The sequence below is a fragment of the Stylophora pistillata genome, chromosome 4 (genome assembly GCF_964205215.1).
Source record: "Stylophora pistillata chromosome 4, jaStyPist1.2, whole genome shotgun sequence".
NCBI lineage: Eukaryota > Metazoa > Cnidaria > Anthozoa > Scleractinia > Pocilloporidae > Stylophora > Stylophora pistillata.
The window spans coordinates 29,655,860-29,683,451 of record NC_142522.1 but is presented as its reverse complement, the minus strand read 5'-3'; the positions used below and the strand labels follow the sequence as shown (position 1 = coordinate 29,683,451).

The window sequence follows — 27,592 nt, the reverse complement described above, 5'->3', positions numbered from 1 at the left end:
AACGTACATCGAAAATTTCCGATAAACAATATGCAACATCTGCATCGCTTGCCATTTCTCAAATAAACTCCACTAAAAAAACTAAGATATCAGATTATTCTTTTCTGGTGAATTTGAAAAAGGGCGCGAAACATTTTTCCAATACCGGAACCGGAAACCGTTTTTGGAAGGGCACAAGGGCGGTTTGAGTTATGGAAACAAAGCAAATCCGTCGTGCAGCTACTCGTTTCCATAGCCGAAACCGCCCTTGAGGTTTAGTGTCTTTGATTTCTTTTTTTTTTTTTTTTATCGGCGAAAATAAACCTTAAGCGACAGAACTATGCTGGATGTGATGTTTACTAAGCCAGATGTTTTCTCTTGACTCAAAACACACACGAAATAGACTTAAAATTTGTGCACAGCAAGAACAGGGAACGTTCGGAGTTGTAAATCGTCGGTAGTTCGGCTCTAATTATATTCCAGTGATTCAATTTCATTCCCAGGCACCTCACGTCCAAGGGCACTTTGAGATATGGAAACAAGTATTTACTGAAGTACCGCACATTGTACCGCAATCAGCCATTTTGGATTTCTGCTAGCCCCCCAAGACGCAAAGTATTATGGGGAATTGGAAAAAAAGAGAATAAAAGCCTCGTTTAGCGTCCCTTTAGCTAGTGCATGATTGTATTTCGCCTTGTCCCTTTGCTTATTTGTTCGACTCACCGATTTTGGTTCCTAACCTTTGGTTAAAGCGGTACCGATATGTGAGTAATTTTGCAAGTTTCCTCCTTTGTTTAGTTTTCTTCTTTTGGATTGAAGCACGCTAACGTACAAAGTCGTACAATAGTACTTTATTGTTTTTAACTTAAGGGGGTGAATGAAAGAATGAGACGCTAAGCTAGGAACGCCCATTTTGTTAATGTTGTTATCGATTTTGAAATATCGAGTTATTTTGATGTAGATTATTATGATTTTCGTGAATTCCCATTGATTATTGTTATTTTGATAGCGTTATCGACGGAGGCAGGTTAATTGCTCTAGCTAAGCGTTTTTGATCATGAGTTAGGCAACGTTTCAAGTAAATTGATAGGAATTCGTTGCATTTTTTTTCCAGTTTACGATCGTTATCGTCTATCACCCCTCGAAGTTGGACTTGGACTGGACTTTACTCATTCATCTGAATTGAAAATGGCGAAGCGGCGAAATTATTCTGGCTTTTCGGTTGATTCCTTGCGACAAGAAGTAGAGAACGAAGTACAACAGGAAACTTTTTCACGGAAGATCATTGCAGACATTTCCAAAATCGATCTTCACTCGTTGGATAATGTCTCTGAAGATGTTATAATGTTTGGTTTGCTTTTAAAGTTCGGGATGGCATTTGTTTCTTCTGTGGCGGGCGCTATTCAGGGCCTCAGTGTCCTTCCTTCCGATTCCCGTCGCCAGGTATTTAGGCTGTTGTTCCCAATGCCCTCCAAGATAACGTGGATCTCCTTTTTACCTGCCTCGCCCGGGTATCTCTAGAGAAACGGCCGGTTCCACACGAAGGTGATGAAGTTCACGCTTTGTCACCCCCAAGTAGTCGTTGTGCGACGTGTGGTTACCCTTTAGTCGCTCATAACGCGCCTGTGGAAGCAGACTATTTTAAAGTGACCGGACGGTCTGTTGCAGCTAAGGCCTCCCTAGCTATAGTGTACTCGCTGTGGCATTTTTTATGGATACTCCAAGTATGGAAATCCACGGATGGGATGGCATTTGTACGAAGAAGAAAGGAGTGCTGTTGAAGTTTTGGATGTGTGTTTTGTCGACAAGTCTCTTTTAAAATGGCAAATCTCCTTTGCGTAAGTTCTTGTTGAATGTTTCCAGAAAAATTTTTTTTTTCCTTTTTGCACATAGAGCTGTTTAATATTGTTGAATGGCCAGTCAGTAGCCGTTTAAATTTTCGTAAGCATTAACGTGACCCCGCGTAAACCTAAATTAAATCTCGAAATGTACACCTTTGTCCGTTACCATCTAACTGTACAGCCGTTTGAACATTTGTTCGTTACCGTGTTTTCGTGAACGTAAGTCTTTGTTTGTAATCTCTTATTTATTATTGTTTTTGTTGATAATTATTGAACACAACTCCTCTTAGTTGACTTTGTTTTTTAATTTGGAAGGTGTCATTCTTGGGTCTCGTTTAGTGGCTTTGCAGTCGCCTTTAACGAGGTCCATACACTTAATTCAGGTAAGTAGTACCATTCCAGTATGGGACCCATGAATATAAATAAAAGCAATTGTTTCCAAAAGGTAACTTTTCTTGTTCGTCCTGTCGAGTTTACAGCTACTCTATACTTTGAGCAGGTCGAGGAGACGCGAAGGTAGGTGCATTACGGCTATTGGAATATAGTTTAAATTTTATTTGTATAGAAGGCCCAAATCGGCCAATTCTTTCCATAAATAACGTCAATTGATAAAGCTATCTTTGAAATGTAAACTTTCGTTGGCCTGTTTTATTTTTGATTTAAATTATCTCCTAAATATTTCCTTATTACTTTCGCGCAGTTGCGTCGGCCACCCTGATGGCCGCCAAAACTAAAAGGCGCTCATAGTTTTCGTGAAGATAATGAATGTAAAGTACTTAAATTAGCATTATAAAAAGCCTCGCTTGACTACATTAAGAGAAAAACTAGGTGATCAAAAGCTTTTTTTTCAAACATGGGTGTTTAAAGATAATTTGTGAGGGAAATTTCACAACACAAGCCTTGTATTAAGTGGTTTAACAACAATGAGTGGTAATAATGCGTTGTTTATTCGCAATCTTGCTCACTCTTGTGGTCGAGAACTGTTCCCGGTGAACAAAGCCTCTATTTTAGTTAATAGTATGATAAACATCCTCGCTTGACTGCACTTGTTAAAGAGAAAAACTAGGTCTGCAAATACAAGTTTACATTTTTGTATTTTGAAATATCACTTGTGGTGTTTATCCCAGTTACCACGTACAAATCATGCTGTTATTTGTTTATACTACAATCCTCGGGGGGGGGGGGGGGGGAGCCAGGTTCGATTCCTGGGCGAATTTGGTGTACTGGTGTACCCTCCTTCAGACGTTACTTGGTAAAGCCATTGCACTCCGGCTTTGTTAAGTATAGTTGTTTGGCCATTGCACTGACCGTGGCCGAGGATGCCCTACAAAAAAAGAAAAAAAAGGAAACGAACAAATACTGAAAAGAATATGAATCTAGCAATCATTTCGGGTCTATAGTTTTGTTTTAGATCCAAAATTCAAGAAGGAAGCTTTTTTTATTTTTATTTTGTAAATCCTTTGTAAAAATTAAGATGTGTTTCTTCTACTCAGGATTAAGTGAGAAAAGAGCGGCAAATGCTTTCTGGAATGGAGAGCTTGAAGCTGAATTAAGAGAAAGAAAGGCACTTGACATGTTTTAAATGATATTTGTTGATGCTGATAGAGAGGCAATCATGGCTCACATTGACAAGCTTAGAGCCCAGGCAAATTATTCACATCCTCCTGAAGACTGCAGTGAAGACTGTAAAGCTAGAGGTGATCAATGGCAGTGTAAACTGTTCCCTCTTTTTGTAGTTATTTTTGTCCCATTAACCTTCCTTTTGCATGAAATGTAGTTTCCTATTAATGCTGAAACAAGAGGAGCCAATAGCCCATTGGATTGGAGGATTTTCTAACTCATTAAATACAGTCTGTGATTAGGAATGACTCTTTCATTTTTATTTTGAAAGGATGTGGTAAGCTTTGGGTTGCAGACAGGCTGTGGAAGTTGATGTTCGCACATTGTATGATGAAGAGAAAGGTGCAAGCCCTGATGTTTAGTTTCTGATTCATATCATTAATAGTTTAAATCCTTCTTTTCACTCATCCACCTTCAAAATTTTTGAGAAATGTCAACAAAAAGTGTGTTACATTTCTCCCTGGGCATTTGATTATTATAATTTTTTTTCTCTTCTTTAAGCTTTTTCACTTTTCTTTTAAAAGAAAATACATCACATGCTGGCTATCTTAATGGTTAATAGCAGAAGAAGATATCCAGTGAACTTTGGAGTCATTCAGAGTGTAAAATTTGTTGTAAATTACTATTTTCACTCGCTTATTGAACTGCATTTGTTTTGTTATGATTTAAAAATTACAATAACTTTCATAGATGCATCAAATTTTGAATGACCAGTGTTCAAAAAATCTGATGGAGTCAGGGTTTGGATGAATCAGTTTGGACTCTAATGGTTCTGATATTATTCATGTGCTTCCACTGAATGTGATTTCAGTTATATTCACTGTGGAACCCTTATATTTGAGAATGGTGCACTTTTTAAAACGTTTGACGATTTGATAATAATCATTTGGTTATTACTGTTGAATCTCCTTTTTCTTTTTTTTTTTGGAAAATTTTTTCATTAGAATGTTATCAATGGACTTCCCCTGGTAAATTATCCTGGCCCCGGTTGTTCAAAGAATGGATAAAAAGGCTATCCACTGGATAGTTATCCGGCGGATAAAAAGTTGTTGCAGAAAGCACGGATAGCGAGACGTATAACTATCCGATGGATAACTCGCTATCCAAGCAGTTGCCATGATTAACTTGAGCCCTGGTCAAACGGCGCATGAAAGTCGATGATATTTGAAGCGCGCGCTTCCGTTTGACCACCAACTATCATGCACTATCATCGACTATCATCCATTTTGAGCTTGTTCAAATTCTTCATGATAGTCGATGATAGTTTTTCTCGTTTGACCACACGTACGATAGTTCATGATAGCTTTTGGTCAGCTGTTTTCCCCGACAATCGGCGGGCTCGTTTAAAATGGTCACCAAAAGTTCCTCGCGAGGCTCAGCTTTAGCTTCTGAAATTCGTTTTCATACCCAAGATAATAATAATGAGAAAGAAAATATTGAAAACCAAGAATCTGGAGAAAGCGTCAACTCGCGGGAATTCGATGAGACACCGCCGAACAAACAGCGTTTCACTAAACGTTCAACGGCGAGATGGAGTAATGACCTGATATTACGTCTAATAGACATACATTCCTCCAATAAATCGATTACTAGTAAGCAAGCTGCCGCCCTCTTTCGTCGTAAATTCATACTTCAACAAGTTTGTTTGTCTCACGCGAAGCCATGTTTGTGTTCACATTTTACGCGGAAAGAGCCTGGAACTAGCTGCTCGCGTGACTTTGCTCGCGCGACTGCCGGTGAACTATCATCAACCATCACGAACTTTTTTGGCCGTTTGACCATGTGAATGATAGTTGGTGATAGTTGATGTTAGTTTGAACAGAATCAACTATCATCGACTATCATGCGCCGTTTGACCAAGGCTTTACAGCCCAGGCCCCGGTTGTTCAAAGCATGGATAACTTCTTATCCGCTGGATAAATCGCTATCCAGCGGATAAATTTTATCCATGGCGTCATATCGGTTGTTGAAAGCATGGATAGCGCTATCCACTCGCTATCCAGGGGATAAATTTATCCATGGTTAGGTAGGTAGTATAAATTTTATCCACCGGATAAACACAAATAAAATGGCTGCTCGACAGTTACATCTTCTTCGCTGTAACCTTCCCGACAATCAACATCGAAGAAAAAGGAGAATTTATCGCCGCCAACTCGATCCGTTTGAAACATATACAGACGCTGAATTGAGATCCAGGTATCGTTTTGGACGAGAGGCGATACAGTACATCGTTGGCCTTGTTGCAGACGATATCGCTCCCCAAACAAATCGCAACCGTGCTGTTCCTGCTATAATGCAAGTCCTTATCACCCTCAGATTCTTAGCTTCGGGTTCGTTTCTTCAAGTAATAGGTGACACTTTTCAGGGATTTGACAAGTCGACTGTCAGCCGGATAGTTCGCCGGGTGACAAAAGCCTTGACTGCAAAGTTAGGCGACTTCATAAAATTTCCGTGCACTCGTGCAGAACGAGACGAAATAAAGTAAGGTTTATTCAGAGTAGGTGGTTTTCCCTGTGCTATCGGGTGCATCGACGGTACTCATGTCAGAATAAAGGCCCCTCACGAAAACGAGCCGGACTTCGTGAACCGGAAAGGATTTCATTCAATCAGTGTCCAGGCAATCTGCGACCATCGAGGTAAGCAAGTTTGTGTTGCTCTCATTATTTGTATAGCAAAGGGTAACATTCCGTTTAACCCAAGCTTTACTATGCTTACTATCTCATGTGTATTTCAGGTATTAATTTGTCCCAAATATGAGCATGAAAGCCGAAGAATTTCGCTTTAAAATTGTAACGCTTTTCTGTCACGTAAGGAGGAATGTGCGAGTGATTGGCTTGAGTAACGCATGTGATCAATCATGTGATCCCAAGATTCACGCATGTACACAATTTACGACGAAACGAACTGAATGAATTGATTGAAATAATTGAGTTTTCGAACCGTGAGATCTCCCTTTCCATTCTGGAACTCTCAACTGTAATCGATCTTGTTTGCTAACAAGTGTTGAGCCTTCGAATGGTGACACGACCGCAAGGAAAATATTCATCGGTGATCACTTGATGTGTTTTCCAACATGGACATTTTTCAGTGGATTGTGTTGGATTGAGTGCTGAAACATAACATAATTTTACAGAGCATTCTCTCCCTAAGTAGCATTGTTTAATAACATGTAATTTGCTGTTACTCAAAGATACATGTCAAGAAATCTCTTGGAATCTACCATTTCTAGAAAAGGGATAGGTTGTATTTAATTGATGTTGGTTATAAACTGTGGTTTAAATGCAAGCGGCAATCCAGTTTCGAACACTTCGTTTTGACAAAATGAATTTACAAAAACTTTACGATTACAGCTCCAAATTTAGGGTCTGTGTGTATGCTCACATTACGAAACTTTTACGGGAATACAGTTTAAGACTAGGCAAACGTACACTTGCACTATAAATTGCTAATTTTTTTTCACTGGGAATGTTGTGTTGGACGTAAAAACCATTTGTGTTGCATTGAATGTAATTGAATTTTGTAGAAATGTTTACAAATGTTGTGGCTAGATGGCCTGGCTCTACACATGATAGCCACATTTTTCGAACGTCAGCCATAGGGCGTGATCTGGAAGGGACTGGTCTGGCAGATGGTGTACTACTTGGAGATAGTGGATATGCATGTTCCCCATTCCTCATGACTCCCTATCTCAACCCCAAAACACCACAGGAGGAACATTTCAACAGAGCTCACAAAATAACGCGATGTACCACCGAGCGAACTTTTGGGGTGTTAAAAAGGAGATTTCATGCGCTGCACTCCGAAGTAAGGATGGCTCCTCACAGGGTGTGCTCAATAATTGTAGCTTGTTGTATTTTACACAACCTTGCTGTAAGTTTAAAGGAGCCAGATCCAGAGGACTGTGAAATGGATGATGAAGGGTGTGCTCCTGACCTTCACAGTCAGTATCATGGCCGTGAAACTGGTAATGCTGTTAGGGAGCACATTGCTAACACTTTTTTTTAAGTTCTACACAGTGGGCTCAAGCTCAAACGTACATTTGATTGCAAAAATGTTGATATGTACTGTAAATTTATTTCATTGTTCATGGAAATCTTTGATGACCACAATATTTTCCTTTCAGGAAAGTGTGGATGGCTGCTATATGCCATGTACAACTAACTGTGGTTATTGTTTACATGTGTAACAATAAAGCCTTGGGTGTCGTTGTTCACTGTTTATGCTTCTTAGAAGTCAGTGTTTTTGGAATCAATTGTATACTCTTGTGAGAAATAGTTAAACTCGCATTACTCTTTTTGTGATAGTCCAATGTGTATCTTTTGAAAGTCTCTAATTTCATGATCAGTAACACCTTCTGGTCATTCTTGCTGGCTGCTTTCAAAGATAAATGTTTTTCATGGATTGGACATTCCTTTAAAATGGAAAGGCATGCTTTAAACATTTTTCCTTATTTACCCCCATGTTCCAAGAGATGTTGGAGGAAAAGGAAATATTAATATTTTTTCTTATTCAACGGTTTTCATAGTTTGTTTTCCTTTTTCCTGGAAAAAGTCTTAACCAGTTAAGAATTTATGTTTTGACGATCTTTATGTTCAACATTGGGATAAAGTGAAGTTTGGCTTTCTTCTAGGAACACCTAATACAGTCTGTATATTCTACTTTCAAATTAGATCATTCACCTTTTTTATGCTCATCACACCCAGTTCTGGCTTAAATGTTTGCATGAAAATTTGTATTGTGATCTCTGATTACCGTATTTCTTCACCTATAAGCCGAGCGATTTTTTCAGTTTTCGACCCAAAATTTTGGGAGATTTTTCACGGAGAACGGGGTTCGGCTTATAGCCGAGGGTTTTACATTTTAAAAATATACAGTTGCTGAATAACTTTACCCCCCCGGCTTGTAGTCAAGTTAGCAATGAAGCAGAAGTAATAAAACACAACAAAAATAACTTCTGAATATTGGTTATTCACTTTTATGAAATTGGTGGCTCCTAAAGGAGCCGTTTGACGGATACGTGCAAGGGCTTTCAACCCAATGGTTTACTCGCCATCCGTTTCGTTTTCGCTGTCTGTGTCGAACTCGTTCTCTTCTATGTATTCATCATCTACTTCTGGGGTTTCCTCAGAGTAGACCACGTCGTCCTCTGTTCCGTCCAAGGCATTGGAAATACCGCAGGTCTTGAAGGATTTGACAACCATCTCTTCGGGTATCTCTGCCCATGCTTCCTTGATCCACCTGAGGACAAGATTTCTGCTTGGCGCCTTCTTCTTCCCAGCTGGGGTAAACTCAAATGGCCCAGATGTCATCCACGCCAAGTACTTTCGGCGCACATTATCTTTAAATGGCTTGTTTAGGCACTTATCCAAGGGCTGTACAACCGGGGTTAGGCCACCAGGGATAACTGCGACGTCAATGTTTCGCTGCTTCAGGTCATCTTTCACGGAATCGGTCAAGTGAGCTCGGAATGAGTCCCACACCAAAAGGGAACGCTCGGCACGGGGCAAACTCTGTCGAATCCATTCTCGGATGCCCTGTTCATCCATCCACCCTTTCTTATGGAAGGAAACACGAAGAGGATGCGGCACAACCAGATCTCTCGGTGTACGGACGCCTTTGAAGATGACTTTCGGTGGCACCTTTGCTCCATCGGCAGCAACAGCAAGAACGACGGTGAAGCTCCGCTTTTCCGCTCCGCAAGATTTTACTGGCACTGTTCGGCTTCCACTGAATTCCAGTGTTCGGTTCGATGGCAGCTCAAAACGCATGGGTGTCTCATCCATGTTGTAGATGCGGGATAAAGGGTAGTCGGCGCGTCTTCTTGCTGCAATGACGAAGCGATGAAAGCACACAATGTTCTCTTCGAGATCGGCGGGCAATCGCTGGGCCAGAGTTGTTTTGGTTCGCATGCTGACCGAGTGGCGTCGTTTCCATTTCTCGTACCATCCACGGGAAGCTTTGAAAGCAGGATCATCGGAGAGCTCTTTAGCTTTAAGGCGAAGGATCAATCCACTCACCGCAATACCTACGAAAAATAAAATAACAATCTTATTTTGCTGCGAGATAACCGTAGATTCGTGACTGCAGCACTCTTTTCGTGACATGTTATGAAATTGTCATGACAACAACATATTTCTGACCAATCAAAGTCTCTGTTTCCCACGCACTGAAAGACGATATCATTCAACTCTTCAAAAACTCTTAAAATTTTAGACAGAAAAGTAAATACCAACCTTGTTCTCTTTGCTGTGAAAACCACTCCATCACTTGCTGGTCTAGTTCGGGATATTTCGGAGTGAAACGGCCCATCGTCGCACGTTTTGCAGACATCTTCAGCTCTCCGGAAAGAATAGTCGCCTGGTCTCTTCTCCAGCGTCGTACCATGGACTCGCTTAGTCCATATTCTCGAGCGATTTCCGAGTTGTTTTCTACCGCTTCAGCTTCCGCGATAACTTTTATCTTGAAAGCCATACTATACGAGGAACGGCGTGCTTTAGGCATGATGATAAAAAGTGACAGCGACGAAAGGTATACTCGATAGATTGATACTTTGAAACGTTTAACTGAGATTATTATTGTTGTTGTGGTTAATCTGTTGTCGCGTGGTAGTATTTATACAGTTCGTTGGATCAATTGATATTCATATCTCTTGATTGGCTCGCTTTTTTTCTTTTGTGTTTATTGTAATTCATTAGGTTTTGTGTTTAGTGAGTCAATTTCTTATGTTTTCCGTGAGGTTCGCTTGCTCAAATGGCCAGTTACAATCAATAATTTCGCTCTCGGCTTATAGCCGATGGTTTTACCTTTTTTTTTTGGGCAGCTTGAGTGTAGCGTAAAGACCCTGAAAGTCAGGGTCTCGGCTTATAGCCGAGATCGGCTTATAGGTGAAGAAATACGGTATCTATTTCTCACAAGTTCCTTAATTAAAACTTAGCAAAATTCTTGAATGTGATTGTTTATCATGAGTCTTGTATGACCACTTGTAGTGCAGTGTATTCATCATGCTTGTTATAGGACAGTTTAAGGGACACTTAACATGTCATGCTTGTGTAAATGGGCAAATTGCATTAAGGGCATTTACTGCTGTTGGGCCTTTCGCCAAGTGTACTGTTGTTTTTATAATGAAAACATACAACCAATGTCCAGTTTCTTTCTCAAATTTTGTCATAGTTTTGATTAATTGGTAACAGGACTTTCTGTCGATATCCAATTCAGTCTGTAATCAAACTCATGATTTAAAAATGGGACTCGACTGCATTGGACTCTCTTGGTCATATTACCACTTCTAATTGTCGTCATTTTGATCTTGTAAATGGCATCTTAAGGCAATAAAAGGTCAATCATCCAGCTTAAACTGAATGGAATCATGTTACCATATTAAGAACAAGTCTTTTTAGCCAATAGATAGGGGCTTCTCTACTTTTTCAACATTACTTTGACAAAATGAATAAGCCCACAAATTGTTATTGGCAAGCAGCCTTTTGTCTTTTATTCATTGCCTCTTTATTCACTCTGTAATTTATTGAATTTAAAGTGAGGAAGTGATTTTCAAGTCATTGGTTGGTTTCAACTGCAATTCTCAATATATAAATGAAGGTTTTGTTATTTGTATGACTACAGAAAAAGTGCAATGGAAAATTAAAATTGCTGCTTCAAGCATTATTTAATCACATGAAATGATCAATGAACTTTGAACTTCATAGTGTAAATTAATTGTTATTAAAATGCCCTCTGTTTTCTAAATTAAATGATGGGTCTCATGTAAAATTAAATTTTCTTTTGATATGAAAAAATATAAATTGTGGTTAAATCCAAGAAATGCTCAAAATTGCTTCGGTGTAACTAATTCTTGAAAAAATATATTTACATGTAATAATAAACTCCATTGAATAATTAGTTTTACATCATAGAGATGTAAATATTAGTTACATGATGTATTTGTCTTTGCTTTATATCTGCAGTTTCTATTTTACCAATAAACACATGCATGTACAGTTAGTTTATATTTTTTTGGTTTTAAATTGGTAGAACTGTTTTTTTTTTCTTCATTTCCCTTCATTTGAGAGCATTCTAACAGGAAACAAATTCAAACTCATTTGAGAATTGAAAATTGAAAAGAAAAAAATTTGAATCATAAAATTATGGGCCAATTAATTTGATGTATTGGATTCCACCCAACCACCCCTTCCCCCAGGCTGGGGAACCATGGGCATTCAACCATCATCTGTGCCTGGCTGGGGTTGGTAATTTGAACTAGAATTGTTAAGTTTTTTCAGTGAAATACAAGTGTTATATCTTTAACTAAAGCAGAGTTTATGGCAAAAAATAATTCACTTCTGTAACCGAAAATGGCTCTAGAAGAAAAGGTATAGGTCTAGATTTAAAAAATTTGGTCGAGGTGCACAAAGTCATGTTGGCTGATTTTGGCTTTTACAAACAGTTGGTTGGGGAATTTGAACAAATTTTTTTGCCCAAGGAGAGGGAGGGAGGAGGGACAGGGGCAGAATTTGAACAAACCAATCTCAAATTTTTAAAGGGAGGGATGTTGAAACTTCCAACAGATTGATGCATTAGTACTAGAAGGAAACCAAATTAAAACCAATGTGATTAAAGCCTGTGTACATTTCTGGGGAAACGGTTTATCAGTGGATTGAAAATATAGGGAGCTGACAGTAACAATCCATAAATAACCAGTTACATGAGTCACAATCAAAGCCATTTCAGTTCGATTGTATAAAGATTGATTCATAAATTATTTTCGGACCTACTTCGAGACTCAAGCTCTAGAATCCTTAACATTATTTCTTTCTTCTTTAGTTTTAGATTTTCAATTTCTAGGTCAAGTTTTACATTTTCCTTTTTAAGGACTTCAAGGTGCATTTCATTGATGTCATCAATGGTGACCTTTTTTCTTGAGTGTGGCTTGGCAAGTATTGCTGGCTCCTCCAATGGTACTGATGGAACTGTATCAGAATTCATACTGGGGCAATCTAGCTGTGACAGTTCACTGGGGTCTGCGGATTCACAGGTGTCTGGAAGTACGCAGTGTAAAGCAACAGGGTGAAGTTCACTTTCTATTCCAAGAACCCCTGTATCCACTGTTGATAAGTCTGAAACTTGTGCTGCATAGAATTTGTACAAAATGTATTAAACCTTTGATTCCTATATGGTGTAAGTTCTGACCATAAATTGGTACGCATTCCTTGAAAATTACTCTAGAAAATTTGAGTTAACACTCCTATTAAATTAAACAATATATTTATTATAATAAAAGGAATTAATTTCAATGACAACAATTATCAGCTGTCGAGAACCTTTAAAAAGGAGAATTTCAGACAAGTAGGTCATCTCTAAATACATTGCGGACTGCCAAGGAAACCGTTCTGAAAAAAAAAACGCTCTGTAATATCGATGATTAAGGTAGCGTTTGTTCACTTCACAATCAAAATGGAAAAAAATTACGAAAAATGGGCCCGAATGTGTGAAACGTTTAAAGTGTAAGTCTAGAAGTACTTTTCGGCCACGATACAAGAGCAGCTTAGCTTTTCTCGATCGATTCAATTCAACAAGGGTCCGCTGAATTTTAGAAACGTAGACGAATTACAGGGATTGTAAACTTCCCAAAAGAAGAAAAATCACCTGCTACCCTGCGTCATGTTTAAACAAAGAACTGCAGAAACAATCAGCACATTGTGGTAAGTATCATCGTAAGTCAACCAACTTGTAAACATTAGTGGCTTACCTGAATCGATACCGCCCAAAATGCCGCTGAAAGACGGATCCGTTTCGAAGAGCTCGATAATTTTGGCTGTGGTAGCCTTTGGAGAAGCCGGTTTCTTTCCACCCCCGGTCTTCTTTACTGCCGTGGTACATTTGTTGTGCTCTCTTTTTGCTCCACTCACCATTCCTCTCCACTTTTCTTTTACCTCCACAACAGTTCTTTTGGAAACTCCGAGGGCATTGACTTTCTCGGTTATTTCCTCCCATATTCGCGTTTTGTTTTTATTACAAAGTGTGGAGGAAAATTTACTTTTGATAATGTTTATATTTTCTTCCGCCTCTTCCAAAATAACTGTGCATTCGGCGGGTGTAAAATTGGGTTTTCTAGCGCGCTTTGCCGGGGAAGGAGCAACATTTTCTGCCATGTTGTCTCGCCACTAGCACGCGCGAGCGAACAGATCACGCAACGCCTGGGCTGTAACCATAGCAACTGCTTGGATAGCGAGTTATCCATCGGATAGTTATACGTCTCGCTATCCGTGCTTTCTGCAACAACTTTTTATCCGCCGGATAACTATCCAGTGGATAGCCTTTTTATCCACCGGATAAGCTTATCCGGTGGATAAATTTATCCATCCTTTGAACAACCGGGGCCAGGTGTTGCGTGATCTGTTCGCTCGCGCGTGCTAGTGGCGGGACAACAATCCTTGGATTTCACCCACGTGACCAATACCTTAGCCACGGTTACTATCCGCCATCTTGGTGTCCCTCGAGCGTAAACAAACCGTATCTAACGAAGAGTTCATGAGAGGAAGAAGGGATGGTTTTATGCATTATTGTTGGCTGTTCGTGCAAAAGTGGAAGGCATAAAGACTAAGGATTTTTTCGTATAATAATTTAATAATTTTATTATTTCTATAGCGCAAAATTCATTATATATATGATCTTATGCTCTATACCTAAGATCATCACAAATCAAGGGGAAGAACAGGAGGAACTAGAAGTTGTTGTATTGTTCGAGGCTTGCGGCTGTTGTAGATCCTCGATTTTTTGGTCGAGGTTTTCTTTGAGCTTCTTAGCCGATGAGAAATCGATGTCTTTAGCACTCGCATACGGCACTTCATTGACCTATGTCGGCAAAATCCATGAGCATTTTACCTGAGTGCAAGTAAGCTTGGGGTGTCACGAAAACTCACACCCCGAAAACTCAGACTCCTCGAAAATTCAAGAGATAAACTCGACTCATGATCACTCCTGGTAATCCCTCGTGTATTTTGACCTTTTGGGTCTTCATCCAACTGAAGAAGCAAAAGCAAAGCCGCAAGTTGCACGTTTCGCAAAATCGTCCGATGGTTGAGTATTAAAACATTTTAGAGTGACACAAGACTTCATTTAGCTTAGATTTCCTCCATTTTTCCCGTTAATTTTGAACTTTTCATTCACAGTTCACGGGATCAAATGTGCTCGCTCCAACACCAAAGTATTAAAATGTGGCGTGATTTTGACGAGCCGAAAGGGACGTTTGTTTACCTTTTTGTACTTCGTCGCACAGATCCTTGTTGTCGCTCTGTTAAAATTCTTAAATATTTCGCGATAATAATGGATACAAACAGAGACTCGGCCTACCAGTCCCAAAACGAAGACAATTTTGCGACCCTTGGGCAAGAGTTCTTAAATGAGGCAGAAAGAGAAAAACAACGCGAAAGAAGACTCGGCATCAGCGCCGTCACGATTCGCCTCACTGAAGAATCACTCTTGATATTGTTGTTCGTCTTTCGCGTCGGATTTGTTGCATTATTCCACCGGTTATATTATAAAAAAATTGGTTCATGCTTTATGCTATGCACTATCGAATTATGGAGCACTTCGGAAGCTTGGAGAACACTTCGCGGGACCTGAGTTTTCGGTGTCTGAGTTTTCATGACAGCCAGCGACCTTGCCATGAATTCTAGTAGTTGCCTCTAACATAAATAAAACACTCGCGATATGTGAGCATGACTCAGCCAGTCCAGCTTTGCATCCCAAACAATGGGCTGACAAAATAGTCCCATCGTTTTCGGAAATGACCCAAATGTTCACTAAAGGATCATTCATATGCTGTGAATGCCAAACTCGTGCTCTCACGGCATACTTGCCGGCGATTACTTTGCCTACAACTGAGGTTACAAATCCCGACACCATTTGATTATTAAAACGCCTCTAGACTCTTGAACGCCTTGAACTGCTTCTTGGTGTAGAAGCTGGTCTCAAGAACGAGGTAACTCAGCAAGTCCGACGCTTCCACAGGAGGCAAGCATTTTGGACTGAACTTCTCGGCTGGTATGCTTGCAGGGTCAACCCCAATGACCGAGATCTTTTGCAAACATCTTTCCTTCCAACTCTCCAAGCTTTCGGCATACTCAGAGAGCACTGGGATACCTTAAGATGAATGCCGGATACTTTTATCGCTTTTTTCTGTCTGGATATTCATGTAGTTGGCGAAATAATACGGCGATAAGAGAGAGGGCTTCACTATAGAAATCGACTAATTATTCATAAATTTGACACCCGAGGGACACCAACATGGCGGACACTAACTTCAGCAAAGCTTGTGACGTCACCTGAAACCCAACCATTGGCAGAAAATGTTGCTCCTTCCCCGGCAAAGCGCGCTAGAAAACCCAATTTTACACCCGCGGAATGCGCAGTTATTTTGGAAGAGGTGGAAGAAAATATAGACATTATCAAAAGTAAATTTTCCTCCACACTTTGTAATAAAAACAAAACGCGAATATGGGAGGAAATAACCGAGAAAGTCAATGCCCTCGGAGTTTCCTAAAGAACTGTTATGGAGGTAAAAGAAAAGTGGAGAGGAATGGTGAGTGGAGCAAAAAGAGAGCACAACAAATTTACCACGGCAGTAAAGAAGACCGGGGGTGGAAAGAAACCGGCTTCTCCAAAGGCTACCACAGCCAAAATTATCGAGCTCTTCGAAACGGGTCCGTCTTTCAGCGGCATTTTGGGCGGTATCGATTCAGGTAAGCCACTAATGTTTACAAGTTGGTTGACTTACGATGATAATTACCGTAGGTGTAATCCACAATGTGCTGATTGCTTCTGCAGTTCTTTGTTTAAACATGACGCAGGGTAGCAGGTGATTTTTCTTCTTTTGGAAAGTTTACAATTCCTGTAATTCGTCTACATTTCTAAAATTCAGCGGACCCTTGTTGAATTGAATCGATCGAGAAAAGCTAAGCTGCTCTTGTATCGTGGCCGGAAAGTACTTCTAGACTTACACTTTGAACGTTTCACACATTTGGACTCATTTTTCGTAATATTTTTCCATTTTGATTGTGAAGTGAACAATCGCTACCTTACTCATCGGGATTACTGAGCGTTTTTTTTTTTTCAGAACGGTTTCCTTGGCAGTCCGCAATGTATTTAGAGATGACCTACTTGTCTGAAATTCTCCTTTTTAAAGGTTCTTGACAGCTGATAATTGTTGTCATTGAAATCAATTCCTTTTATTATAATAAATATATTGTTTAATTTAATAGGAGTGTTAACTCAAATTTTCTAGAGTAATTTTCAAGGAATGCGTACCAATTTATGGTCAGAACTTACACCATATAGGAATCAAAGGTTTAATACATTTTGTACAAATTCTACGCAGCACAAGTTCCAGACTTATCAACAGTGGATACAGGGGTTCTTGGAATAGAAAGTGAACTTCACCCTGTTGCTTCACACTGCGTACTTCCAGACACCTGTGAATCCGCAGACCCCAGTGAACTGTCACAGCTAGATTGCCCCAGTATCTGTTCTGATACAGTTCCATCATTACCATCGGAGGAGCCAGCAATACTTGCCAAGCCACACTCAAGAAAAAAGGTCACCATTGATGACATCAATGAAATGCACCTTGAAGTCCTTAAAAAGGAAAATGGAAAACTTGGCCTAGAAATTGAAAATCTTAAACTAAAGAAGAAAGAAATAATGTAAAGGATTCTAGAGCTTGAGTCTCGAAGTAGGGCCGAAAATAATTTATGAATCAATCTTTATACAATCAAACTGAAATGGCTTTGATTGTGACTCATGTAACTGGTTATTTATGGATTGTTACTGTCAGCTCCCTATATTTTCAATCCACTGATAAACCGTTTCCCCAAAAATGTACACAGGCTTTAATCACATTGGTTTTAATTTGGTTTCCTTTTAGTACTAATGCATCAATCTGTTGGAAGTTTTGACATCCCTTCCTTTAAACATTTGAGATTGGTTTGTTCAAATTCTGCCCCTGACCCTCCTCCCTCCCCCTCCTTGGGCAAAAAAATTTGTTCAAATTCCCCAACCGTTTGTAAAAGCCAAAATCAGCCAACATGACTTAAATTTGTGCACCTCGACCAAGTTTTCTAAATCTAGACCTTCTATACCTTTTCTTCTTGAGCCATTTTCGGTAACAGAGGTGAATTTTTTTTGCCATAAACTCTGCTTTAGTTAATGATATAACACTTGTATTTCACTGAAAAAACTTAACAATTCTAGTTCAGATTACCAACCCCAGCCAGGCACAGATGATGGTTGAATGCCCATGGTTCCCCAGCCTAGGGGAAGGGGTGGTAGGGTGGAATCCAATGCTTCATATTAATTGGCCCATAATTTTGTGATTCCAATTTTTTTCTTTTCAATTTTCAATTCTCAAATGAGTTTGAATTTGTATCCTGTTATAATGCTCCCAAATGAAGGGAAATGAAAAAAACAAAAACAAAAACAGTTCTACCAATTTAAAAACCAAAAAAATAAACTAACTGTACATGCATGTGTTTATTGGTAATATAGATACTGCAGATATAAAGCAAAGACAAATACATCATGTAACTAATATTTACATCTCTATGATGTAAAACTAATTATTCAATGGAGTTTATGATTACATGTAAATATATTTTTTCAAGAATTAGTTACACTGAAGCAATTTTGAGCATTTCTTGGATTTAACCACAATTTATATTTTTTCATATCAAAAGAAAATTTAATTTTACATGAGACCCATCATTTAATTTAGAAAACAGAGGACATTTTAAGAAATATTTATACAATTCATTTACACTATTAAGTTCAAAGTTCATTGATCATTTCATGTGATTAAACAATGCTTGAAGCAGCAATTTTAATTTTCTATGGCACTTTTTCTGTAGTCATACAAATAAAAAAATCTTCATTTATATATCGAGAACTGCAGTTGAAACCAACCCATGACTTGAAACTCACTTCCTTACTTTAAATTCAATAAATTACAGAGTGAATAAAGAGGCAATTAAAAAAGGACAATAAAAGGCTGCTTGCCAATAGAAATTTGTGGGCTTATTATATCATTCCATTCTTGAAATAACAAATACATTTTGTCAAAGTAATGTTGAAAAAGTAGAGAAGCCCCTATCTATTGGCTAAAAAGACTTGTTCTTAATATGGTAACATGATTCCATTCAGTTTAAGCTGGATGATTGACCTTTTATTTCCTTAAGATGCCATTTACAAGGCCAAAATGACGACAATCAGAAATGGTACTATGACCAAGAGAGTCCAATGCAGTTGAGTCCCATTTTTTAATCATGAGTTTGATTACAGACTGAATTGGATGTCGACACAAAGTCCTGTTACCAACTAATCAAAACTATGATAAAATTTGAGAAAGAAACTGGACATTGGTTGTACGTTTTCATTATAAAAACAACAGTACACTTGCAAAATACCCAACAGCAGTAAATGCCAATAATGCAATTTGCCCATTTACACAGACATGACATGTTAAGTGTCCCTTAAAATGTCCTATAACAAGCATGATGCATACACTGCACTATAAGTGGTCATACAAGACTCCTGATAACCAATCACATTCAAGAATTTCACTAAGTTTTGATTTAGGAACTTGTGAGAAATAGCTAATCAGAGATCACAATACAAATTTTCATGTAAAAATTTAAGCCAGAACTGGGTGAGATGAGCATAAAAAAGTAGAATGTACAGTCTGTACATAGTTAATGGTCTGTATTAGGTGTTCCTAGAAGAAAGCCAAACCTCACTTTATCCCAATGTTGAACATAAAGATTGTCAAAACATAAATTCTTCACTGGTTAAGACTTTTTCCAGGAAAAAGGAAAACAAACTATGAAAACCGTTGAAGAAGACAAATTATTAATTTTCCTTTTCACCCAACATTTCTTGGAACATGGGGGTAGATAAGGAAAAATGTTTAAAGCATGCCTTTCCATTTTAAAGGAATGTCCAATCCATGAAAAACATTTATCTTTGTAAGCCAGCAAGAATGACCAGAAGGTGTTGCTGATCATGAAATTAGAGACTTTGCAAAAGATACACATTGGACTATTACAAAAAGAGTAATCATGTGAGTTAAACTATTTCTCACAAGTGTATACAATTGATTCCAAAAACACTGACTTCTAAAAAGCACAAGCAGTGAACAATGACACCCAAGGCTTTATTGTTACACAGGAAAACAATAACCACAATTAGTTGTACGTGGTATATAGCAGCCATCCACACTTTCCTGAAAGGAAAATATTGTGGTCATCAAAGATTTCCATGAACAATGAAATAAATAATGCATTAATCTTGTAACCATGCAAACATTTCCCATAAAGCCATTGGGTCTCATTGTTGATGGACCATACCATTTACAGTACATATCAACATTTTTGCAATCAAATGTATGTTTGAGCTTGAGCCCCCTGTGTAGAACTTAAAAAAAAGTGTTAGCAATGTGTTACCTAATAGCATTACCAGTTTCACGGCCATGATACTGACTGTGAAGGTTAGGAGCACACCCTTCATCGTCCATTTCACAGTCCTCTGGATCTGGCTCCCTTAAACTTATAGCAAGGTTGTGTGAAATACAACAAGCTACTATTATTGAGCACACCCTGTAAGGAGCCATCCTTACTTCAGAGCGTAGCACATGAAATCTCCTTTTTAACACCCCAAAAGTTCGCTCAATGGTACATCGCATTATTTTGTGAGCTATGTTGAAACGTACCTCCTGGGGTGTTTTGAGGTTGAGATAGGGAGTCATGAGGAATGGGGAACATGCATACCCACTATCTCCAAGTAGTGCACCATCTGCCAGACCGGTCCCTTACAGGTCACGCCCTATGGCTGACATTCGAAAAATGTGGCTATCATGTGTAGAGCCAGGCCATCTAGCCACAACATTTGTAAACATTTCTACAAAATTCAATTACATTCAATGCAACACAAATGGTTTTTACGTCCAACACAATATTCCCAGTGAAAAAAAATTAGCAATTTAAAGTGCAAGTGTACGTTTACCTAGTCTTAAACTGTATTCCCGTAAAAGTTTCGTAATGTAAGCATACCCACAGACCCTAAATTTGGAACTGTAATCGTAAGGTTTTTAAAATTCATTTTGTCGAAACGAAGTGTTCAAAACTGGATTGCCGCTTGCGTAATTAAACCACAGTTTATAACTTACATCAATCAACTACAACCTATCCCTTTTCTAGAAATGGTAGATTCCAAGAGATTTCTTGACATGTGTCTTTGAGTAACAGCAAATTACATGTTATTAAACAATCCTACTTAACGAGAGAATGCTCTGTAATGTTATGTTTCAGCACTCAATCCAACAGAGTCCACTGAAAAATGTCCATGTTGGAAAACACATCAAGTGATCACCGATGAATATTTTCCTTGCGGTCGTGTCACCATTCGAAGGCTCAACTTTTGTTAGCAAACAAGATCGATTACAGTTGAGAGTTCCAGAATAGAAAGGGAGATCTCATGGTTCGAAAACTCAATTATTTTAATCAATTCGTTCAGTTCGTTTCGTCGTAAATAGTGTACATGCGTGAATCTTGGGATCACATGCGTTACTCAAGCCAATCACTCGCACATTCCTCCTTACGTGACAGAAAAGCGTTACAATTTTAAAGCGAAATTCTTCGGCTTTCATGCACATATTTGGGACAAAATAATACCTGAAATGCACATGAGATGGTAAGCATAGTAAAGCTTGGGTTAAACGGAATGTTACCCTTTGTTATACAAATAATGAGAGCAACACAAACTTGCTTACCTCGATGGTCGCAGATTGCCTGGACATTGATTGAATGAAATCCTTTCCGGTTCACGAAGTCCGGCTCGTTTTCGTGAGGGGCCCTTATTTTGACAAGAGTACCGTCGTTGCACCCGATAGCACAGGGAAAACCACCTACTCTGAACAAACCTTGCTTTATTTCGTCTCGTTCTCCACGAGTGCACGGAAATTTTATGAAGTCGCCTAACTTTGCAGTCAAGGCTTTTGTCACCCGGCGAACTATCCAGCTGGCAGTCGACTTGTCAAATCCCTGATAAGTGTCACCTCCTACTTGAAGAAACGAACCCGAAGCTAAGAATCTGAGGGTGATAAGGACTTGCATTATACCAGGAAAAGCACGGTTGCGATTTGTTTGGGGAGGGTTATCGTCTGCAACAAGGTCAACGATGTACTGTATCGCCTCTCGTTCAAAACGATACCAGGATCTCAATTCAGCGTCTGTATATGTTTCAAACGGATCGAGTTGGCGGCGATAAATAGCCCTTTTTACGGTTCTGTCCTGGTGTACCGGTTCACAAGAGCCAATACAAAAGACCAAACAATACACAATAGCTAACCAATAACTCCTAAACAAAGAAAGAACAATGGTTATTCCCTTGTGAACCGGTGTCACAGTGATATGTGTATGTGTACCCCCGTGATATGTGTACCCCCGCACACATATCACTAGTGATATGTGTACCCCTGGTAGGGATACACAAAACACTGAAGCTTTGCACCCGGGCCTCTTAGAGCTTCAAAGAAAACATGGCTACGAGGAACAAATTTTGTGGTTTTATATTTTAAAGTTTCCGATCCAAAATATAAACGGAAGAAGATCACAATGCAACTGAATAACAATACACATATTGACTGCGATTGCCGCGATATGCGTATCCACATTGTATCCCCTAAATGTATTGGGGATACACATATCACTGAACGGCGATCGCAGTGATATGTGTATCCCCTGACTAACTCGCTGTCGTCTGTCAATTTGGAATCAATAATACACTTACTAGACATATATAAGCTTAGCTAGTAATTTGCTAGAAAGACAACAGCGCTTGCTTTACCAAGGGATACACATATCACTTACTACGATTTCCGTAATATGCTTAACCCCGAGATATGTTGAGGATACACATATCACTGAACGAGAGATCTCAGTGATATACGTATCCCCTGGCTAGTGCGATGTCGTCTGTGTACTTTTTAAATTTGTCAGTGACAAATATGATTGGGAATCAATAACACTTGCTGTCAGTTGGTGAAATATCTCATGCACTTACGTACTAGCCAGTTTGCAGTCACCAGTGATATGTGTATCCCCAACATATATTTTTGTTTACATGACTATTTCGATTCCTTTATATTTCCAATAGATTGTTTGATGTTTGCTACTGGCCCATAAGAACTGTCGGACTCGCGAGTCGTGTCTTTACAGTTCTGATTGTGGAAGATGGTTCAGTGAACGATTTGCGTCTATTAACACAAGCTAGCCGTAATTATTTATTTTTTGGAGGGGAGGGGGGTGGGGGATACACATATCACTGGCCGCCATCTTGGAGGGGGTACACATATCACTAGTGATATGTGTGCGGGGGTACACATATCACGGGGGTACACATATCACTGTGACACCGGCGCCATATTGGATTTGTAACCGCGCAAACACTATAGCGAGGCTCCCGGTGACCCGATGCAGGCGTCGTAAAGAATTTTGGTTGATTCCTCAAGTGTGTTGTCAGTTTCTCGAGTATTTTTAGAAATGAATGAAATGAATGAAGGAATGAAAGTTTAAGCACCGAGGAAACGTCCCCTGTTACTCGAAAGAGAAGAGGAAAGTATTGTGCAGCTTTTGACTGTAATAATAGCGCCTACGACATTAACGGAACGCGAACAAGTTACCATTTCTTCGAGTTTCCTAAGGACGCTCAGCGAAGAAAACGGTGGTGTTCCCTCATCAAGCGGCGACATGGACAGGATGGATTTGTCGTTTCCACTTCCACCGTTCTTTGCCATGAACATTTTCGAACCGAAGACATTTCAAAAAAACTTACTGGTCGCTGGATTTTAAAGAAAGGATTGTGATATTTCGGTCGTTTGTTGTGCTTTTGTTTTGTTTACATGACAACAGTGCTGAGTGCATTTCGCATTTAAACTATGAAAAACTAAAAATGCGAAGATATTTTGGTCTTTTTAATACCAAGTAGCCCTTAAAGTTTTTCCAAATCACAGACTGTGCTTGTATTTTTTGAGCGAGTATTGTTTACATTGTATGTTAAAATTTCTGATTATTTTGCTGTGTCTTGTTTCGTACACATGACAGCAGTGTTAAGCTAAGAAAATGTAAAATGTTTGTATTGTTCATATGAGTGTTGTTTATTGTGAACTTTATGATTCCAGTGTTTCATAATGTGTTATATGTTTTGCTGGACTTTAAAAGTAATAAATTATTGCAGCTTAATTTATTACCGTATTTCTTCACCTATAAGCCGATCTCGGCTATAAGCCGAGACCCTGACTTTCAGGGTCTTTACGCTACACTCAAGCTGCCCAAAAAAAAAGGTAAAACCATCGGCTATAAGCCGAGAGCGAAATTATTGATTGTAACTGGCCATTTGAGCAAGCGAACCTCACGGAAAACATAAGAAATTGACTCACAAAACACAAAACCTAATGAATTACAATAAACACAAAAGAAAAAAAGCGAACCAATCAAGAGATATGAATATCAATTGATCCAACGAACTGTATAAATACTACCACGCGACAACAGATTAACCACAACAACAATAATAATCTCAGTTAAACGTTTCAAAGTATCAATCTATCGAGTATACCTTTCGTCGCTGTCACTTTTTATCATCATGCCTAAAGCACGCCGTTCCTCGTATAGTATGGCTTTCAAGATAAAAGTTATCGCGGAAGCTGAAGCGGTAGAAAACAACTCGGAAATCGCTCGAGAATATGGACTAAGCGAGTCCATGGTACGACGCTGGAGAAGAGACCAGGCGACTATTCTTTCCGGAGAGCTGAAGATGTCTGCAAAACGTGCGACGATGGGCCGTTTCACTCCGAAATATCCCGAACTAGACCAGCAAGTGATGGAGTGGTTTTCACAGCAAAGAGAACAAGGTTGGTATTTACTTTTCTGTCTAAAATTTTAAGAGTTTTTGAAGAGTTGAATGATATCGTCTTTCAGTGCGTGGGAAACAGAGACTTTGATTGGTCAGAAATATGTTGTTGTCATGACAATTTCATAACATGTCACGAAAAGAGTGCTGCAGTCACGAATCTACGGTTATCTCGCAGCAAAATAAGATTGTTATTTTATTTTTCGTAGGTATTGCGGTGAGTGGATTGATCCTTCGCCTTAAAGCTAAAGAGCTCTCCGATGATCCTGCTTTCAAAGCTTCCCGTGGATGGTACGAGAAATGGAAACGACGCCACTCGGTCAGCATGCGAACCAAAACAACTCTGGCCCAGCGATTGCCCGCCGATCTCGAAGAGAACATTGTGTGCTTTCATCGCTTCGTCATTGCAGCAAGAAGACGCGCCGACTACCCTTTATCCCGCATCTACAACATGGATGAGACACCCATGCGTTTTGAGCTGCCATCGAACCGAACACTGGAATTCAGTGGAAGCCGAACAGTGCCAGTAAAATCTTGCGGAGCGGAAAAGCGGAGCTTCACCGTCGTTCTTGCTGTTGCTGCCGATGGAGCAAAGGTGCCACCGAAAGTCATCTTCAAAGGCGTCCGTACACCGAGAGATCTGGTTGTGCCGCATCCTCTTCGTGTTTCCTTCCATAAGAAAGGGTGGATGGATGAACAGGGCATCCGAGAATGGATTCGACAGAGTTTGCCCCGTGCCGAGCGTTCCCTTTTGGTGTGGGACTCATTCCGAGCTCACTTGACCGATTCCGTGAAAGATGACCTGAAGCAGCGAAACATTGACGTCGCAGTTATCCCTGGTGGCCTAACCCCGGTTGTACAGCCCTTGGATAAGTGCCTAAACAAGCCATTTAAAGATAATGTGCGCCGAAAGTACTTGGCGTGGATGACATCTGGGCCATTTGAGTTTACCCCAGCTGGGAAGAAGAAGGCGCCAAGCAGAAATCTTGTCCTCAGGTGGATCAAGGAAGCATGGGCAGAGATACCCGAAGAGATGGTTGTCAAATCCTTCAAGACCTGCGGTATTTCCAATGCCTTGGACGGAACAGAGGACGACGTGGTCTACTCTGAGGAAACCCCAGAAGTAGATGATGAATACATAGAAGAGAACGAGTTCGACACAGACAGCGAAAACGAAACGGATGGCGAGTAAACCATTGGGTTGAAAGCCCTTGCACGTATCCGTCAAACGGCTCCTTTAGGAGCCACCAATTTCATAAAAGTGAATAACCAATATTCAGAAGTTATTTTTGTTGTGTTTTATTACTTCTGCTTCATTGCTAACTTGACTACAAGCCGGGGGGGTAAAGTTATTCAGCAACTGTATATTTTTAAAATGTAAAACCCTCGGCTATAAGCCGAACCCCGTTCTCCGTGAAAAATCTCCCAAAATTTTGGGTCGAAAACTGAAAAAATCGCTCGGCTTATAGGTGAAGAAATACGGTATTTGTTTATTAATTAATTGATTCATTTATTAGGTGCAGAGCCTTGTCTTTTTAGCTGGACCTTGGGAAAGAAGCAAAGGAAGGCACCAGCGGAAAGAATGCAACAAGTAACCGATGAGTCAACTCCAGAGTCTGTTGGAGAAGCAGTGTCAGCATTGCATGTTGGAGCCCACAGAGCATTTTCCTCTGATGAACCCTCAACTTCTGCTGCTGGTTCATTGTCACAGTTTGATGAAAATGCTGTTGAATTGGAGAGTGAGACCCCTCAAACAGAGCCTGATATTTTCCTTGAACTGCAAAGAAAAATTGCCTTGAAATTGAACTAGCTGACTGCCAGGAAAAGCTCTGTGAAGCAGAAAAGGAAAAAGCAGTGTTACTGGAACGGCAATTTTCAGTTGAAAAAATTAAGGATGACAATGCTGCGGTTTTATTTTACACTGGCTTCCCAAGTTATGATGCATTGATTAGCATCTACAAGTACATTGAACCAAAGCTTGCCAAAATGCAGTATTGGAAGGGCGAAAATCTACTAAAGGAAAGCCAGCCTTATCAAACTGATGATAACAAGCGTAAATCTGGCCCTTCAAGAAAGCTTAGTTATCTGGATGAGTTTCTTCTCGTACTCATGCGACTGAAGGCTGGCCTCTTTGTGCAAGACCTTGCCGACAGATTTGGTATCAGTACCAGCCTAGTATCTGGGATTTGTATCACCTGGATAAATTTGTTGTACTATGAAATGAAGGAACTGTTTCCATTCCCCACTCAGGAACTTGTCCGCAAAAACATGCCAAAGGAGTTTGCTCACTATGCCACAACCAGGATCATTCTAGACTGCACGGAACTATTTATTCAGCGGCCTTCTGCTATGCTGGCCCAGTCAGAGACATGGTCCGATTATAAACATCATAATACCTGGAAGTTGCTAGTTGGGGTAACCCCAAATGGACAGGTAACTTTCCTGTCAGATCTCTGGGGAGGGCATGTGTCTGATAAGCAAATAACAAGAGAGAGTGGAGTATTGGATTTGTTGAAAGCGGGTGACAATGTCATGGTAGACCGAGGATTTGACATTTCTGCAATTGTACCTGCTGGTGTTTCAGTTAACATGCCACCATTTCTGGCCGGTCGTGAACAAATGACGGCAGCTGAAACCGAAGAAACTATGAGCATCGCTTCAGTCCAGATTCATGTGGAGCGTGCTATTGGCCGCATTAAGACTTACCACATTTTAGATGGCATTTTACCGAACACCTTAAGCCCTTATGCAACACAAATTGTAACTGTCTGTGGCCTTCTGACAAATTTTCTACCCCCTTTACTGCCACCGGCTAATAGCTCATGATTCCCGCTTAAGCTTTCATATAGTGAGTGTGTGTATACATTCCGTAATTTTGGGCTGATTAACAGGCAGGCTGCCCTGGTTAGCTGGGATGACTTTTGTTCAGTAGCATGGCTACTTGGCAACAGCTTGAAAGAAAATGGCGTTTTTAAAGCGACTATAACAATATCATTGTCTGCATGTTAAATAGGCGGAATGTTTTTCTACTTTTGTTGCATTTTACAAGTGTGACAGAAGCCCAGCTAGCCAGCTCAGCCCGGTTCATGTAATCAGCCTCTTAGCTTCCATTAGTTTCATATTCTATGTAACCATTGGGATTTTTTACCACTGTCTTATTAACCAACCAGGGGGTCTGTATGGGAGAATTTTGACCTTGG

General features: G+C 39.8%; 3 protein-coding genes and 1 pseudogene across 4 annotated transcripts; 3 read left to right on the top strand and 1 right to left on the bottom strand.

Annotated features, from left to right (window-relative positions):
- The first annotated feature begins 3,435 nt into the window (after positions 1 to 3,435).
- On the top strand, positions 3,436 to 26,611 carry LOC148733257 (uncharacterized; annotated as a pseudogene). The gene is made up of 3 exons (XR_016000379.1): positions 3,436 to 3,517; positions 3,723 to 3,782; positions 25,910 to 26,611. The product of XR_016000379.1 is annotated as an uncharacterized LOC148733257 (transcript).
- LOC111319408 (nuclear apoptosis-inducing factor 1-like) lies at positions 10,901 to 13,831 on the bottom strand. The gene is made up of 2 exons (XM_088755884.1): positions 13,183 to 13,831; positions 10,901 to 12,562 (listed from the first exon to the last, which is right to left on the bottom strand). The coding sequence occupies exons 1-2, from the start codon at positions 13,583 to 13,585 to the stop codon at positions 12,186 to 12,188; spliced, it is 780 nt and encodes a 259-aa protein (XP_088612010.1). The 5' UTR covers positions 13,586 to 13,831; the 3' UTR covers positions 10,901 to 12,185.
- LOC148733258 (uncharacterized) lies at positions 14,009 to 18,303 on the top strand. Its single transcript, XM_088755886.1, has 2 exons — positions 14,009 to 16,177; positions 16,813 to 18,303. The coding sequence occupies exons 1-2, from the start codon at positions 15,988 to 15,990 to the stop codon at positions 17,139 to 17,141; spliced, it is 519 nt and encodes a 172-aa protein (XP_088612012.1). The 5' UTR covers positions 14,009 to 15,987; the 3' UTR covers positions 17,142 to 18,303.
- A 1-nt stretch (position 26,612) lies between the features above and the next one.
- Positions 26,613 to 27,218, top strand: LOC148733256 (uncharacterized). Its single transcript, XM_088757972.1, has one exon. The coding sequence runs from the start codon at positions 26,613 to 26,615 to the stop codon at positions 27,216 to 27,218; it is 606 nt and encodes a 201-aa protein (XP_088614098.1).
- Positions 27,219 to 27,592: the final 374 nt, after the last annotated feature.